The 18,116-nt window shown below is 49.6% G+C and overlaps 2 protein-coding genes across 4 annotated transcripts in view; both read right to left on the bottom strand.

Moving 5' to 3' along the window:
• The window catches only part of NPRL2 (NPR2 like, GATOR1 complex subunit), an 81,910-nt gene that overhangs the window by 35,394 nt on the left and 28,400 nt on the right, over window positions 1–18,116 (bottom strand). The window lies entirely within an intron of this gene.
• The window catches only part of ZMYND10 (zinc finger MYND-type containing 10), a 32,063-nt gene that overhangs the window by 1,538 nt on the left and 12,409 nt on the right, over window positions 1–18,116 (bottom strand). For 2 of the 3 annotated variants that reach the window (XR_007775095.1, XR_007775096.1), the window contains exons 6-12: window positions 13,376–13,464; window positions 12,667–12,767; window positions 11,215–11,387; window positions 9,559–9,684; window positions 5,585–5,706; window positions 5,066–5,191; window positions 1,073–4,217 (exon numbers count right to left, since the gene is read on the bottom strand). Coding sequence is in view for 1 of the 3 variants with exons in the window: in XM_050958714.1 (XP_050814671.1) it covers window positions 4,118–4,217; window positions 5,066–5,191; window positions 5,585–5,706; window positions 9,559–9,684; window positions 11,215–11,387; window positions 12,667–12,767; window positions 13,376–13,464 (837 nt within the window). In the remaining 2 variants the exon portion in view is untranslated. Of the gene's footprint in view, window positions 1–24; window positions 4,218–5,065; window positions 5,192–5,584; window positions 5,707–9,558; window positions 9,685–11,214; window positions 11,388–12,666; window positions 12,768–13,375; window positions 13,465–18,116 lie in introns of those variants that run through there. The other variant, XM_050958714.1, reaches the window with a different exon arrangement.

The raw sequence follows: 18,116 nt of genomic DNA, 5'->3' as shown, positions 1-18,116 counted from the left end.
GTGTGAATGCAAAGAAGAGGCTGATAAGGGGAAGGAATTTATTATACAACAGCATGTACAAGCCAGGTCCTCAGTTCCCTGCCGGAGAACACCACTCAGCGCGTTGGTGGATGACAAAACACGGGGATATTACTATGCACATTTTACCAATGGAGCAACTGAAGCACAGAGAAGATAAGTGACTTGCCCAAGGCCACCCATTAAATCAGTGGCAGAGCTGGGATTAGAACCCAGGGCTCTCAACTTCTAGTTTAATGCCTTATCACTTGACCCGCTCTCTGAAGAAATCAGAGGCACCTCCCCTAAGTGTCAGCAGAATCGTTGACCACTTTGCCCTGTGAGCTGTAATACCCTCAGCCTCCCCCCACCAGGCCATGCACTGATTCTGTGCCCTCTGCTCTACAAAGGCAGAGAAGGGACCTAAGCATCCTGACTGAAAATATGCCCTAGACCCACAAGTTCAAAGCCCAGCTTGATCAGCTCAGCCCTTCATCTTCTGGAGCCACATACACTTAATTTCATGTTTTGTTCGTTCACCATGTGATCTTCTGGCCAAACCTTTCAAAACTAAAGGTCTTAGAGGGCCTCAAAGATCACATAGGGCAAAAGATCTGAGTGAAACAGGTAATGTTACAGCTGCAGTTTGCCTAAAGGTTTCCTGTTCCCTTAAGTGCAGAGCCCCACCCCAGCATGGAAAAGGTTCCTCTGTGTGCACTTTTGAAAAGTCAGATGCATTTCAAACCAGCCTGTTACCTGATTATTTCCTGTTCCACTAACATTCAGCACCCAGATTGTAAGATCACATCATGGATGAGTCAACAACTTCTGACAGAGAAAGTTTGGCAGCAGCAGTTTTAATCTGCAAGCGCCCTCTTTGTTCAGTGCCCGAACGTCGTCATATTTCTGTGCTCTTCCAGTTCAGTCTCTACCACATGTATGGCTAAAAGCAGGAACTTCTCAACTAGATCAATCTCAACTGGTACTTTCTAATTCCCAGTCACACCCTCTGCACAGAAAGGGGGGGGGGGGATCTGTCTATAGCCCCCGTTAGTGTGGTCTCCAAGCATCTTACCATTTTCAATGTAGTTCTGCTGATCCTTCCTCCAGGATAGGACTGGGGAAAACCCAGGGCCAGTTGAGATGCCAGAAGGGGGCTGAGAGAGGGTTGAAGGAAGAGGAAAATCTGAAGTTTGGGAAACTGGGAGAGCCTGTGATAAGATAGTCCTGTCCCTCCAGGCGGGCCTGGCGCAGCATGCTCATGTTTACATTCATGCTTATCTACAAGGAAAGATTAAAGAAAATGCTGAATCTAACATCCACAAAGGCAAAACTGCTCTCTGAAGTTGCAGGCTGGATCCTTCTGCCCGGCTCTTCAGATCAACAAACATCTCTGTCTAAACTAGCATCTGCCCCAGAGCCGCATCCAGACACAGGTGACATGGGCCTCAAACGCCCCCAAAGAACATTTCCAGGAGTTTGACTTTCCAGCCCCACTTCCATTACCTAGTTTTTGCACATACTTGTGGTATTTTCCATTCACTTCACTTGTTCCATGATTGCTGACACTTGAGATTTTATCGTGAGTCTCAAGACACTTGGTGATTTTCTTAAAGCCCCAGCTCCTGGAGTCACATGATTAATGGAGCATCTCAGCTCACACTTAAAAGAGAAGTATGCTTCTAGCCTTTGTGGTTGTGGAGAAAACCTTGATAATATGGTCACTAAAGGGTGAAAAAACTGAAGACCAGCACTGGTTATTTTTTAAAATCTTGTTTTTTAAGACAATCTCATGATTTTGGGGGCCTAACTCACAGTTTTTGAACCCTGGGGATTGGTTAGCCTCTTTTTCTAATGCATCAGATCGAGAGGAGACTGAGTTGAAAGTTCAGGTGAGAACAGGATAGCCTTCAGAAGAGTTCAGAGCTGGATCCAAACTTCACTGCTTTACTTATCATGGGTGGAGGCAAACAGCAGCATCTAACATTTTGAGTGTTTGGATAAGGCTCGCTCCTGATTGGACTAGCTCAGACCCATCTCTAACATCAAACTAATCTAGCACAAGCAGCCCTCTCCCCTTTTCTGGAGGCATATTTATACAAGCCCGTGGCTTCTGGGCAGATGACCTGGGAGTCAGCAAAAGTTAGAGAGACAGCCAGAGAGGCCACTTTTGCGGATACACGATGCTATGGGACAGCGCTTGCAGGACTATTTATTGTAACTGTCCATCTGGTCATTAGAGAGACAAGGTGTATGAGCACAAGATTGTTTAGCGTAAATAGTTAGCACATACTGTAAGGGACCATTCAAGGTGAAGTGGTCTGTTAACAGCAGCCATAGGATTAAAAGAGGGGGTTAGTGGGTTACAGATTGTTGAAACAAACCATACATCCAGTCTCCGTTCAGTCCATGATTTTTAGTGTCTAGCAGAGTATTGAATTTAAGTTCTGCTAGACACTAAAAATCTGTTCCACTTTGCATTTTGCTGTGAGTACCTTTCCCAGGCCTGAAGAAGAGCACTGTGTAACTCAAAAGTTTGTCCGTCTCACCAACAGAAGTGGGTTCAATAAAAGATACTACCTCATCCACCTTGTCTCTCTCATACCCTGGAACCAACACAGCTATAACTATGCTGCATTCACATACATGGTCATTAACAGGATTGAGCTGGCAGGATTCAGGCTCATTGGAGGCAAACACTGGGGGAGCCAGCACACCTCATAGCATGTCCCAAACAACTGGGGAAGTTACTGATGAACTTAGCTGCAGGATGTTCAACATGGGGGGGGTGGGGAAGAGATCAATGTCAAACGTGACTGGAGACGAGCTGCATGGGGACTGATCCTTGGCATTCTGACCAGAACACGACTTTGGATGACCAGGGCTTACACAAGGAGCATGACTTGCACTGCTTTCTGGATGGGGCTGATTGTTAATTTCATTTCTCACTACACTGCAGAGAAAAGAGAAAACCCCAGAGCAAGAGGCAAGTCCCTCGGTAGCCACCAAGACACCGCATTATGCTCTCAACCGTGAAACAATGAGCCTCTGAAAATTAAAGCACTTGTCCTAACCACATCCTTTTCCCTGCCCCTCCCCCAGCCTACACGGCAAGGCCCGTGCAAGGATGTTATAGAACTGAGCACCCAGATAAGGAAGGCACAGAAGATGTCACCTTCTGGGCAATTCCATCCCTGCCTGTATGGCCCTGACTGGCATCTGAGCATCAGCAGAGACCTTGTAAACTCATTACCAGCAGAGATGGGGTTTATAAAATCCTCCCCAGTAGGACAATGCAGGAAATAAGTGAGGAAGTGGCTTTGTCATCTCTAGGGTGGCTGCTGCAGACTGTTTCAGAATGGAGATGAGTGAGAACAAGATGGTTAGTGGTTCAACCCATTTACTGGAGAACAAATTGTAAGGGGGGGGGAAGGTGGGAGTCACAGCAGAAGAGGGTCTAAGCCCAGTGCGGCTATTGCTGGCCTGTGCCCTGGGAGCAGAAAATGTTTTTTTCTTAAGGCCCATGGTACATTCCCAGCAGCAGGTAGTGAGAGCAGCAATCAGTGGTTAGTTTCAAACTTGTCAGCTGCCATTGTGCTCTGCCGCAGAGCGGCGAGATCTGCGCTCACTGCCATGCTGCATGACAGCAGATGGTGCCTGCTTCAGGTAGGATGCCCAGTAACACAAGCTGCTTCTGAGTCATAGGTGGCAGCACGGAGAAAGCTACTTAGCATAAATGAGTCCCTGAGGTCAGCAGCAGCCTGTTCTCAAGCAAGGAAGAGTTCAGAAACTAGGAGACAGAATGGGGTCTGAGAGAACCAAGGCTCCCAATCTCAGCAGTTGTGCTGGCCAGTGGCTGCTGCCTCCCGCTGAGCTGAGCATGATCCCATGGTAGCGGATCTAGGCCGACTGTCTGTGACTGCAAGGCTGGGATCTGGAGCAGCCCATGCACTACCACAGCATGCACAGTTACACAGGAGGCAGGCAGAAGTGGTGCACTGGGCCCAGGTTAGATGAACAAGGGGTTGTCCGTCTCTAGTTCTAACTGGCGACCCTTTGCTCTCGGATTGCTGGAATGCCTGGGAGGAGAAGTCCCTCTTTGGAAGGCTCTGGCTCTGCATTACGGCTGCACTTTCAGGTCCTCTTTTATTTTCTTCAGGGCATCAGCCATTAGGTTGCAAGCTTTCTTGTGCTTCTGCCAGTGCTGCACCTGGCACTCCCTGCAAAGGGAAAGAGGGGCAATGGTAGAAAGGAACACATTGGAAACTGGATCAGGGGGTTGAGACGCGCTATGGAGGCCTTCAGCTCTACTTGTCTGCTTTAAATAAGGGCCAGCCAGTGACAAAACCTGTTCCCATCTACCCGTGGCTCTGTGGTCTGTGTGAAACAGAGTAGGCGTATCTGTTGTAGTGGTCAATTGCCTATAGCCACTGTCACTGACTGGACCCCTCTGCTAGTCTCAGCAATGAGGCTAAGGAGTCCCAAAGAGACCAAGGACACTGAATTCCCACCCAGGGTGGTTCCCTCTAGGTATAAGGTGAAGCACATTCACTGGGGAGAGGGTAAGGTGGGGAAGCTCACACTGCTGCTTTTGTTGTGGATAAACAGGGGACTCCGGAGTATCAGCCCAGCACCTTCCAGCATCAGCACAAAATTCACTGGGCTTTTCATAAAAGGCAACATGAAAAGGCTGCTTCTGCTCCGGCGTGTAACATAACTGACCCCAGTGGAGATTTACTGTGGTGCAGGGACAGCTGACCTCACAGCTCCAGTGAATTCATGCACTGATTTGAAACTCCATGACAGTCATGAAGCCCAGGTGCATGGGGTATAACAGCTGTCATGATGAGAGGGGCAGAGACCAGCCAGGGCTGCTAGACCCAGCATATTCAGGAAACAGTGAGCACCACTTACTCCAGACAAAGGACCAAGTTCTAGCATTGGCATGGCCAGGTCTCACAGCAGGACTCTAGTACCAGCTGCGTGCCCAAGGGAGAGGTGAGATCCCAGCTAAGCCCTGAGGGCAGCAGGGAGCTCTGACAGATCAGACAACACTAACAATCATTACCGTTTGCAGTACCACTCGTTCTGGCAGCGAGAGCAGCGCTTTGTTGCCTCAGAGCCGCACAGCCCGCACTTGGGTTTCTCTGGGACGAGAGCCTCCATCACATCCAGGTTGTATGTCTGTGCCCACCTGGTTGGGGATAGAAAGCGAGCATCAGCACCTGGAGCAGGAGACTCATGATATGAAAGGTGGTGCCTGTCCTGATTCATCTTCTTTACCCTCCAGCACAGGATAGAGCCTTTAGATCTGACCCTGCTATCCTTCCCATTCGACTCTCCAAAGGGACCTCCTGCTGCAGGCTAGGATTCCTGCCTCGCTTAGTGTCTCAGTCCTCCTCAGGGCAGTGAAACTTACGCTGGCTATTTTCTCTTGTCAAGATGCCCCTGCTCATTGTGATGATGGTTGTGCTGAATCTCTTGTAGCTAGCAGCCTCATGGCACAAGAGGAAAATGGGGACTGGCTTTGCAAACGGACTCTCCTGCAAGTATGAGCTCAGGGTTGCTCATCATACTGTGGTCTTACCGGCACGCCAGGTCTTTCAACTCGTCCTCTGAGGGGCTGAACATGTGCTTCACCTGGTGCTTGGCGATCGCCTGCCACTTCCCAGAATTCTCTCTGATAATGCGGTCCCTGATGACAGGAACCTGTCGGGACAGTGAAAAGGGTGAGAGGAGCATCGTGTTCCAGCATTATAAGCCTGCCAATGTGGGGGTGATTCTGGGGCAGGACATGCAGGGGCAGCAACAATGCCTGGGGTAGCTCAGGCAGGTGATGAGCACGGACTTGTATGAGAGCCAGAAGCAGGGATGAAGGATGTGTGTGGGATGAAGGAAGACGTGACAAATCTGTGTGTGTACATGTGCATGTAGGGAGCTAAAGGACGATGTGACAGAGCTGTGTGTGTACACACATTTGTGTGCAGGGGCATGCGCAGCGGGTAGAATAGGCTGGGGGAGGCTGTGCCTCTCCAAACAGTCTGGTGTGGCCCTGGCCACGCTCCACCCCCAGACCTCCTCCTGCCTGCTCCCAGTTCCCCTTCCCACTCTTCTGTGGTCGAGAGTCTGGGGCAGGCAAACTGAAGCTGGTGCTTGCAAGGTCCACAGCTGGCGATGCTGGGCCTGCGGCCACGTGGTGCCATCCACCCAGCGCAGGGGTTGGGAGTGTTGGGACCATGCCGCCTGCCTGCCCAGTGCTACAGGGCTGGGGCCACTGTGGCCAAGCTGCTCACCTGGGGCTGGGGGCACTCTGGCTGTGCCACACACCCACCCAGCATTCCGGGGCAGGAGGCACGCCGGCTGCACCCCCTGCCCAGCATTCTGGGGCTGGGGACGCTGGGGCCAAGCCACTTGCTTGGGGCTAGGGGTGCTCCGGCCTTGCTGCCTGCTCAGCGTGCCAGGCAGCTGCGGGGGCAGAGGGTGCTCTGGGCTCCAGCAGGGAAGAGGGGGCAGAAAGGGAGCGGGAGGTGCGGGGCCTCGGGCAGAGGGGGAGAGGCTCAGGGCTAGCCTCCCCCAACAGCTCATTCACCCACCGCCCACACGCAGGGGTGAAGAAAGATAACAGATCTCTATGTATACATACAAATATGTGTAGGAGTTGAAGGAAGAGGTGACATAGCTGTGTGTGTACAGGTTAAAGAGAGATGTACACATATAAATCTACCAATTGTGCATGTAGGGGGTGAAGCAAGATGTGACAGATCTGCAGAAGCCACAGCAGTCTGCTATGAGAAGAACTCCTTCTCCGCGTTTATTGAGAAGAGGCCGTAGCACATGCCTGCTAGTTGCATGACACTGAAGGGAAAGCTCAGTTGTTAACAGCATTTATTCTGGGAGGTGCTTTGATCCCCCAGACCTGCTTCATCTTCCCAGTACATTTGCCTCCTTAAATTCTCCTAATTCCCTCCCTTACACCAACACACTTCTTGAATTCCCATGTCAGCCCCAGCCTCCCTTCTCTCCAGGAGGATGGAGGTGATGAGACTTCTTTCAGATTCCTTCACTGACAGAGGTGATAAGGGCTAGGTGAAACAAGGCTATGCCTCCCTCTAATCCTTGGGAGTGAGAGATCAGCAGCAAGACTTGAATTCCAGTAACATAAAGCACTCCCACCAAGCCGGGGGCGTGACCCAGCTCCCAGAATCTCTTGCCTGATTTGATCTTTCTCCCAAAACTGAGAACTTTTTCCACTCATCATTTCTCTGAACAGAAACACCCTCACGAGAGCCTTTCAATGCAAAAGAGCAAATGCCAGCCAAGAACAGAGCACAGAGCTCAGGCTCCACAAGAAAAGCTGCTGCTTCAAAGGAGCCGTCATCCCTGCGGAGTAAAATAGCCAAGCAGAGATGGCGAGAGAAGGATTGTTCTCAGAGAAGCAACCAGTGGAAAAAGCCTTTTTCATCATTGCTTGGCACAATGACAGTGGGTGAGTTCATGGGGCAGGATCCATGATTAGCATGCGTGACTGCAGCTGGCTTCCCCCAACCCACTCGAGATGCTGAATTCCAATGACATGCATGAAGCTAGTGATGCAAGCTGAAAAGGAGATTGACGAGGTTAGGATGGCAGCACATTGAAGGGCCACACAAAACCCTCCAGAGTGATAGCTGCCAGCCCCTGCATTTCTAACTCTTAACTTTAGCAAAGCTTTTGATACGGTCTCCCATAGCATTCTTGCCAGCAAGTTAAAGAAGTATGGGCTGGATGAATGGACTATAAGGTGGATAGAAAGCTGGCTGGATCATTGGGCTCAATGGGTAGTGATTAACAGCTTGATGTCTAGCTGGCAGCCAGTATCAAGCGGAGTGCCCTAAGGGTCGGTCCTGGGGCCAGTTTTGTTTAACATCTTTATTAATGATCTGGATAATGGGATGAATTGCATGCTCAGTAAGTTTGCAGATGACACTAAGCTGGGAGGAGAGGTAAACACACTGGAGGGTAGGGATAGGGTCCAGCGGACTGGGCCAAAAGAAATCTGATGAGGTTCAACAAAGACAAATGCAGAGTCCTGCACTTAGGAAGGAAGAATCCCAGGCACTGCTACAGGCTGAGGACTGACTGACTGGCTAAGCGGCAGTTCTGCAGAAAAGGACCTGGGGATTACAGTGGATGAGAAGCTGTATACGAGTCAGCAGTGTGCCCTTGTTGCCAAGAAGGCCAATGACATATTGGGGTGTATTACAGAAGCATTGCCAGCAGATTGAGGGAAGTGATTATTCCTCTCTATTTGGCACTGGTGAGGCCACACCTGGAGTATTGCATCCAGTTTTGGTCCCTCCACTACAGAAGGGATGTGAACAAATTGGAGAGTCCAGTGGAGGGTAACGAAAATGATTAAGGGGTTGGGGCACATGACTTATGAAGAGAGGCTAAGAGAACTGGGCTTGTTTAGTCTGCAGAAGAGAAGAGTGAGGGGGGAGTTGATAGCAGCCTTCAACTACCTGAAGCGAGGTTCCAAAGAGGATGGAGCTAGGCTGTTCTCAGTGGTGGCAGATGACAGAACAAGAAGAATGGTCTCAAGTTGCAGTGGGAGAGGTCTAGGTTGGATATTAGGAAACACTATTTCACTAGGAGGGTGGTGAAGCACTGGAATGGGTTGGTTACCTAGGGAGGTGGTGGAATCTCCATCCTTAGAGGTTTTTAAGGTCCCACTTGACAAAGCCCTGGCTGGTATGATTGTTGGCTGCTGCCTTGCTCTCCACTCAGCCCTGGCTGCAGCATGAAGCAAAGGCTGTCCACAAACCGCTACTGTAGCAGGGTGCGGAGAGAGCAGTGCTAGTGAGAGCTGGAGTCTGTGCAAGGCTCCCATCCAGGTACTGGGTAGAAGAAAAGGCAGGCACAACTTGACCTATGGTACCGATATGGCCTCCATTACCATGGTAGCTGTGCACCTCAGAATCTACAGTGCATGTATCTGGACCTCAAACACCCCTTTTGGGGACAAGGGTATTATCTCCATTGTCCAGATGGGGAACTGAGGCAGACAGAGACTGAGTCACTCACACAAGGAGTCTGTGGCAAAGCAGGGATTGAACTCAGTTCTCCCAAGTCCTAGGGTAATGCCCTAATCACAGAGCCATCCTTGTTCTCCGTAATACAGAATTCCATCCCAGGGCTCTGGTGACTCTGGGTTTGCTCTCATATCACCATCGCCTGATGCAAGGGCGAACTCCCTGCTTCTAAGCTGCCTGTCTGGCCTGTGTGGAAGTAAGCTCCTCAGGGGATGACAGTTGATAGAGCAGAGGCTCATTACTAATGTGAGGAAGAACTGGATGCCGTTGTAGGGCCAGTAAAAAGAAGAGTGCAAAGCACAGGTTCAGTGCCAGGGCATGTGCCCTCTCTCATCACAGCACCACGTTCTCCAAGTGGTGGGAATATACTCAGCCTTTGGAAACGGGAGGTGGGATTACAGAATGCTATCCAATATGAAATGCAGCAGCCTTGTGCAGCTGGAATGGAGGAGACCAACTGGCCTTGGGAGAGGGATGGTGCTGGAGGTACCTGCTCCAGGATGAGGTCCTTTTTGGGTGGAACAGGCTCTGTCACTGCGAGGTGGCTCAGAAATCTCTGCATCTCCACCAGATTTGGCAACTGGTCAATGAGGACATCAGTCAGGAATGCACGGAGCTAAACCCAGAGAGAGAGAGAGGAGGGTGAAAGGAGAGAGATCAGAACAAGGCAAAGAAATAATCCACTGGTTAAAAAACAAGCTGCTGGAAAACTGGCCAGGTGGCCACATGCCAGCTCAGCAATGCCCCACTGAGCAGAGCATTAACTGCAAAAGAGAGTGCAGAAGGGTTATCATCATCAAGGGCTAAATTCATTGGGGCTCCATTGCTCAACATCAACTGCCAGAGGTGAAAGTAAGCCAGTACACTGTGCCGGACTGCATCAGCTTCCGCAGTGGGGATTTAAAGGGCTCAGAGCTTCTGCGGTTGCGGGCAGCCCAGAGCCCTTTGAAACCCGCCTGCGGCTCTAGCGGCCGGGCAGGGGCCAGATTTAAAGGGCTCAGAGCTTCCCACAGCCACGGGAGCTCTGGGCCCTTTAAATCCCACCCTCAGCTCTGACAGCCTGAGCTGCGATGGGGATTTAAAGGGCCCGGAGCTCCGCGGTGGCTGGAGCCCCGGGCCCTTTAATTTGCCCCAGGGCTCCCAGCCACTTCTGCAGCTGGGAGCCACGCATTGATTTAAAGGCCCTGGGGCTCACAGCCACAGCCAATGTCACAAGGCCTTTAAATCTTGAGAGGCCCCACCCCTTCCAGTAGAGACCACGCCTCTTCTGGATGAGGCCATGCCCCCCTCAGGACTCCAGCAGTCCTGTAAGTTATTTTCACCCCTGTCAACAGCACAGCTAGGTATTAAGAAGTGTCAAAAGCCTGCAGTAATTGGAACTGCAGGAAGAGCTGTGGGTGAGAACTGACGGGCATTTTCTGGATTGTGTGGGGAGCTCAGGGCTGGAATAGCAGGGGGAGGGGTGTTGTGGGTTGGGTTTGAGGTGCATTGTCAGAGCTGTGTGGGAGCTCAGGATTGGAAAAGCGGGAGGGGGGCCAGCAGGCTGGGACTGAGCTGCATTGGCAGAGCTATTTATGGGAGGTTTATATAGCACCTGCCAGCATGGTGTGTGGCTCTAGTGCTCTCAGACTCATCCTTCTACAGGCACTAAATCCAAACTTGGCATAACCCTAATTAAAGCAATAAAATAAACCTCTCCACCTCAACAAGCCAATTGTGAAATTCTCACTAAGGTGGTATATTGGCAGCCCCATATCTCCACAGAAACTGCAGCAGCAGTGTGAGTTTCCCAACACATCCTGTCAATGGGTCTCAAACCTGGCCTGGAGAGACTATTCTAGGATGAGTCTAGTCTCCATGGCCCTCTCTGTCCTTGGACTCTGCTGATCAACAAAGAGCTAATTCATGCCAGTTGATGGGGTATTTGCCTCTAAACTTGACTGGCATGAACAAAGAAGCCATCTTGGAACTGACTACATGGTATTTCCCAGCTTGTGATACAGGTTTCAACCAGGAAATGCTCACCTGGCACATTTTGAAAGTGATGACAAGAGGGTATCTATACCTATGGGAAGGTCCTAGTCCTCCCTGTGCCTAGGCACCATGCTGGGTATATATACAGGCTATGCACACTGAAGTCTTGTACCTTTAGGAGCTGGCTCTTGTTGAAACCGTCCAAGTTGTATTTCCGCTGGCATTCTGGGCTCAGGAGGAGGTTATAAAGGGCAATCCACACCTGCCCATCCAGCTTGGTCATCTTCACATGGTCTTCAGGAGGCACCACATGCCACATTCCATTCTCAAACTTTTTTAGCTTGCCTGAGAGACACAGCCAGTAAGACAGAGGGTGAGACTGGGACACCAGAGAAAAAAGGGCCCAACGGTTAGGGTGCCAGACGGGACTTAGACCTAGGTTCAATTCTCTGCTCCAACACAGACTCCCTGTGTGACCCTGGGTGAGTCAATTAGTCTCTCTTCATCTCAGTTTCCCTCTGTAAAGTGGGGCCAATAGCACTTCCCTATCTCACAGGGGTGTGTGAGGATAAACATATTAAAAGATTGTAAGATGTTCAGAGAAAGGTGATGGGGCTAGATAAGGATCTAAGAGAGATGAACAGAGCCCATGGTTTTATCATCTGTGCATTCACTCAGGTATAGCAGACAATGCTCAGGGCCAGGGTCATTGTGGGAAGAGAAGAAATGGAAGAAGTGATCACGGGTCTGTGGCAAGAGCAAAGAAAGATGATGTGTAGCTTCTGGGAGCAGCTTGGACTCCTGGAGGAGATCACAACTGTGATTCCCACACTTATCTGCCTTTACTTGCCATTCCAGGGATGTGTTGTGTAGCCAGTGATCTCGCCTACACAGGCCTTGCTACTAAATTAACCACCATGCCTATACTTGGTTGTGGCTGAACCCCTGTAATGCTAGTGTGGACTAGCCAGCCTGATTCTGAATCAGGTTAACTCTGCCAACACTGATCTGATCCACTGTATGAGAATCCAGTTTAAGGTGGCCTGAAGCGTGCTTGTTAAACCTGTTTGGAACTCCAGTTCGTATGGGGCCTCAGTGCAGACAGCACGGGTGGGATGAGGGCACAGTTGCCAGGGAGAAGTGGGCTGATAACCAGGTCTTTCTAAGCAGATCCTGTTGCTACTCACAGAGCATGAGGACTCCCTGCAGGGCAGGATGGGGTGGGAGAAGGGGGCTGGCAGATACATTAGGGTTGTATTGTCCTCTTTTACTGCACTGGGGACACCAGCTTGGGAGCTGCCAGATTTGGATGAGAGATAGCCACAAGCAGGGACCATTTTTGGAAGCGCAGCTCCTCAATCCCAGCTGAGCGGTGTCTGCTCAAGAGTGGAGCCAATGGGCGCATACAGTCCACGCAGGAAGTGATTCCATGTACCTGGATGGGAGGGGAGGGAGATGGAAAGGCCAGATGGAAATCCATGTGAAAGATGGAGAGTGAGAACTGAATCTAGGGAGGACCTTTCAGCTATTTCTCCCTATATGGGAACCACCTACCAGATGGAGCTCCAGGTAAAAAATGCCACAGCCCCATGGATGCACTAAGGTATGAGCACATGATTCATACCTGCTTCGCAGCAGCTCCATGGACAATGCTCCAGGAGCTCTATCAGGAGGCAGGGCACATTATGAGTGTTCAGCATCCGTGTCAGGGCACTCAGTGGCAAACTGGAGAAAAACAAGAGAGGAACTAGTGAAAACACCTATTGTGAGCAGTACAAGATCAGCTACAAATGGTCCCCAAGACTCTGGGGAAGAAGCAAAGTGACAAAATAAAATAAATTACAGTCAGACCAGGGCAAAATCCATACAAGCAGCCATTGAGAATAGCCTGATCCCACACCAGGATCCACACAACCAGTCACCCAAGCACGGCAGGATCTACACACCAGGGCACAGTGCCAGGATCCACACAGCCAGCCATCGGGCAAAGTCAGATCCCAGACCCTGGTGCTAGGTTTGATACTTTCAGCTGCTAGGATGGATCTGCAAATCAAATGCCCAGCAAGATTCACTCTGAGAGCCAAATCAGCACATCGAGTTCTCAGTGCCAGCTACTGAGAACAGGAGGAAGCACACACTGGAACTGTAGTGCCATGATCTGCACATCCAGCTACTACACACAGCAGGATCCAGACAACAGGGCACTGCGCCAGAACTGATGCTCCCAGTCCCTGAGCACAGGACTGACACCCGCAGACCAGTGCAATGACTTAAACAAGCCCACCCCAGTTCCTAGGCTCATCTCTAGATTCTCCTGTAAGCCAGCTGCTTACCTGTCTACCTGATCAGTGATGAAACGGAGCACAGAAAGAGCCCTCAGGGAGATCTTAAACTCCATCATCTCTGCCTGCTTCTGTAGTTCCTACAGGGATGAAAGCACAGACTCTAACAAGCATACCAGATATAGGGCTAGATTTTTTTCTGCAGAGTAATAAAGGAGGCAGCATATGAGCTGGCTCTCAGTAGTCAAGGATTTATTAAGAAGCCCAAGCCACATAATGCTGTTTCCTGCTCCAAGATCAATGTAAACTGCTGTAACACAAATGCCTTTCTTACAAGACAGTGACGGAGAGCTGAATGGTGTAAGCACTGCTGAAGATAGCAGCTAGTCCATAACATGAATGCACCAGGCTCCCCATATGAAGTACGCCATAGGCTGCTGCTGGCAGTGTCACATACAGACAGGTCGCAGCAGGACAGACCATTTACCTAGTCCTGATGTTGAGTGCTCAAGTCCAGCCCAAGGAAGGAGTAATTGCCCTGATCCACCATTTGAGAGATCCTAACATTAACATGACCCCACCTCCAGATATCTGCCCCGAATCCCTTTTGTAAACTCCAATGTCATGATCCCGCGTCTGGATCCTCCCCAGGTTGTGTGGATGGATATAAACTGGCCACCAAGAAGTTTAGGCTTGAAATTAGGTGAAAGCTTCTAACCATCAGAGGAGTAAAGTTCTGGAATAGCCTCCCAAGGGCAGCAGTGGGGCAAAAACCCTAACTGGCTTCAAGACTGAGCTTGATAAATTTATGGAGGGGATGGTATGATGAGACTTCCTACAATGGCATGTAGCCGATCTGCGACTGCTAGCAGCAAACATCTCTAATGGCCAGAGACGGGACACTAGATGGGGAGGGCTCTGAGTTACTACAGAGAATTCTTTCCTGATGTCTGGCTGCTGGATCTTGCCCACATAACTGATCATTGTATCTGGGGTTGGGAAGGAATTTTTCCCCAAGTCAAATTGGCAGCACCCTAGGGGGGTTTTGCCTTCCTCTGGAGCATGGGGCACAGGTCACTTGCAGGTTTAAACTAGTGTAAATGGTGGATTCTCTGCAACTTAAAGTCTTTAAATCATGATTCGAGGACTTCAGTAACTCAGGCAGAGGTTAGAGGTCTATTAGAGGAGTGGGGAGGGCGCGAGGTTCTGTGGCCTGCAATGTGCAGGAGGTCAGACTAGATGATCACGAAGGTTCCTTTGGGCATTCAAGTCTATGAGTCTATGGGAGTCTGAGTCCATTGCATTAGGGGGATAGGGAGCTGAGCAATCAGGGCAGACAGCTAGGTAGGATGACAGAGGATGCTGTGCTCTAAAGCAATTGCAGTCCTAAGCAATGGATATGACTTCACCTATCATGTCTATGCCAATGACGCACAGATCTACCTCGCCATTCAGAACTTGTCTCCTTCTGTCCAAACGAAACTCTCCACTGGTCTCTCTGATAACTCCATGTTGAATTCCAGCCATCATCTTAAGCTCAACATGACCAAAACAGAGCTCTTAATCTTTCCCACCCCATAAGCCTCCCTCCCTCCTTTCTCAGTTGCTGTCGACACTGCCACCATCCTCCCTCAGGCCCAAATGTTGGTTGTCATCTTTGACTCATCCCTCTCTCGGTCCTCACATCCAGGCTATGTCTAAATCTTGCTGATTCTTCCATCCTAACACCTCTAAGATACAACCTTCCCTAACCATCCACAAGCTAAAACTTTTGCAACTTCTCATCACTTTGTGTCTTGACTACGGCAACATCCTCTTCTGTCCTTGACAAATGCAACCTTGCCTTGCTACGCAGAAGCATTCTGACTGAAAAGATCATTTTCCTAGACCTCACTTTGACCACACCTCCTCTCCTTGAGTTCCTCTACTGGCTCCCCTTTCTCCATTGCAAATAGGAGTTACTTGTCTTCACCTTCAAGTCCCTTCATGGCCTATCCCCACCTTACCTACCATTTCCCATATGCTATTGACATATATCAACTCTTGCCTCTGATCAGCCAGTGGAGGCAGGCTTCATTGCCCACTTGTTAAATTTCAAAACAAGCATCTTTGTGCTTTCTCCCTTGCTAGCCTTCACATATGGGAGGAGTTCCCCATAAGCATCTCCAAAGCCACCTGATTATCTACCTTCAAAAACCTCCTTAAAACTCTCCTTTGATGTGACACCTACAAAAAACTTGACAATGGTTCAAGGGTTCCTAGGCCAGAAGGGACCATTGTGATCAACTAGTCTGGCGTCCTGTAATAACACAGCTATAGAACACCCAAAACCAATTCCTAGAGCAGACCTTTTACAAAATTAATCTTGATTTAAGAATTGTCAGTGACAGGGAATCAGTGACAACCCTGGGTAAACTGTTCCAAACCGGTTAATTACCCTCACTGGTTAGACAACTGGTGTGCTGAGACTATGGCCATCACGCAGACCAACACAGCCTCACTGATCCCTTGTACTCCCCACTCTGTCTGTATCCATCAGTCGTTTGCAGGTCCTGAAGAAGAGCTGTGTAGCTCAAAAGCATGTGTCTCTTTCACCAAGAGAAGCTGGTCCAATAAAAGATACTACCTCATTCACCTTGTATCCATCTGTTGTTTCTTGAATTATACTGAGATTGTAAGCTCTTTCGGGAAAGAACTGTCTTTTTGTTCTGAGTGTGTACAGTACCTAACACAATAGGGTTCTGGTCCATGATTAGGGTGCCCAGGTCCTACGTTAATATAAATAATTAATAATTGGCTCCGTCATGGGAAAGAAAGCAAGATTGTTGGTTTAACTCTGTCACATGGAAGGATGGCTGTGGATAAAGTTAGCAGAGACTGGACTGGGCCTGAGCAAACTGGATAGATGTTTTTCTAAAAGATATGCTAATTCAAACAGGAATTATTTTGGGGAAGTTCTCTGGCCTGTGTTATACATGAGATCAGACTAGATGATCACAATAGTCCATTCTGGTCTTAGAATCCTCACAGCATAAGTAGTTTTCAATACTGCAACAGCTAAAACTGTCACTCTCCCTTGGGCCACCTCCAAGGGTTAACAAAAATGCCTAGTGGGGAAACACTTCCCTACTGTTCTCAGGAGTCCCATGACTTCCTCTCAAGCTTTGAAAGATGAGCATAAGTATGGGCAGGAGGCCAAAGGGTGAATGCAATTCTGGAGACTACAGCTGAGGTTGCTGTGTCTCACTTTAAATCCATTTTAAAAGAAGATTCTGATGTCCTGTTTACAGAGAAGAATTTTAAGAGCTGAGAAAAAAAATCCCTGATGCACAATACTGTCTCACACCAAAATGCAACTGAAAAAGCAACAAGCGATGGAGCAACAACGACACACCCAGAACTGGGAATGGTTCAGAAGGTTGGGTATGACCTTTATCTCCTTAGGTCATTGGTTCAAAATTGGTCCAGGACTGCAGAGACCGAGTTTTTACCATCTTGTAGGCGTTGGGTGGCCTGTGTGAAATGAGTCTTAGGCCTGGTCTACACTATGCGTTTAAACCAAATTTAGCAGCATTAAACCGATTTAACGCTGCACCCGTCCACACAACAAGGCCCTTTCTATCGCTATAAAGGGCTCTTTAAACCGGTTTCTGTACTCCTCCTCGACGAGAGGAGTAGCGCTGAAATCGGTATTGCCATGTCGGATTAGGGTTAGTGTGGCCGCAAATCAACGGTATTGGCCTCTGGGCGGTATCCTACAGTGCACCATTGTGATCGCTCTGGAAAGCAATCTGAACTCGGATGCACAGGCCAGGTAGACAGGAAAAGCCCCGCGAACTTTTGAATTTCATTTCCTGTTTGCCCAGAGTGGAGCTCTGATCAGCATGGGTGGCGATGCAGTCCCAAATCCAAAAAGAGCTCCAGCATGGACCGTACGGGAGATACTGGATCTGATCGCTGTATGGGGAGACAAATCTGTTCTATCAGAGCTCCATTACAGAAGACGAAATGACAAAGCATTTGAAAAAATCTCCAGGCTATGATAGACAGAGGCCACAGCAGGGACTCAACATAGTGCTGTGTGACAAGCGTAACGGAAAGCCAAAGAAACAAATGGATGCTCATGGGGGGGGAGGGTACTGAGGATTCCAGCTATCCCACAGTCCCCGCAGTCTCCGAAAAGCATTTGCATTCTTGGCTGAGCTCCCAATGCCTGTAGGGTCAAACACATTGTTCGGGGTGGTTCAGGGTATATCGCGTCAATTTACACCCCTTTCCCCTCCCGTGAAAGAAAAGGGGAAAAAATCATTTATTGACTTTTTTCAATGTCACCGTATGTCTACTGCATGCTGCTAGTAGATGCGGTGCTGCGGCACTGAACAGCAGCATCCTCTCCCCTCCCCGGTGGCAGATGGTATAGTACAAAATGACTGATAGCTGTCCTCATCATCCTGTGAGTGCTCCTGGCTGGCCTCAGTGAGGTCGGCCGGGGGCGCCTGGGTAAAAATAGAAATGACTCCCGGTCATTCCCAGCAGATGGTACAGAAAGACTGGTAATCGTCTTCATCGTAGCAATGGGGGTTGAGCTCCATCAGCCCCCGCCCTTTCAAGTCTAAAGAAAAGATTCTGTACTGCCTGGACTATCATAGCAGCGGGAGACTGGGCTCCTCTCCCCCGCCACCGTCTAATGTCCTGCCTGGACTATCATAGCAGCTGGAGGCTGCCTCCCCCTCATTTAATCTTACTAAAAAGTCAGTGTGTCTTATTCCCGCATTCTTTATTACTTCATCAC

Source organism: Gopherus flavomarginatus, chromosome 6 (assembly GCF_025201925.1).
Source record: "Gopherus flavomarginatus isolate rGopFla2 chromosome 6, rGopFla2.mat.asm, whole genome shotgun sequence".
NCBI classification, from domain to species: domain Eukaryota; kingdom Metazoa; phylum Chordata; order Testudines; family Testudinidae; genus Gopherus; species Gopherus flavomarginatus.
The sequence above is the reverse complement of the archived record's forward strand: the minus strand, read 5'-3'. Positions and strand labels throughout refer to the sequence as shown.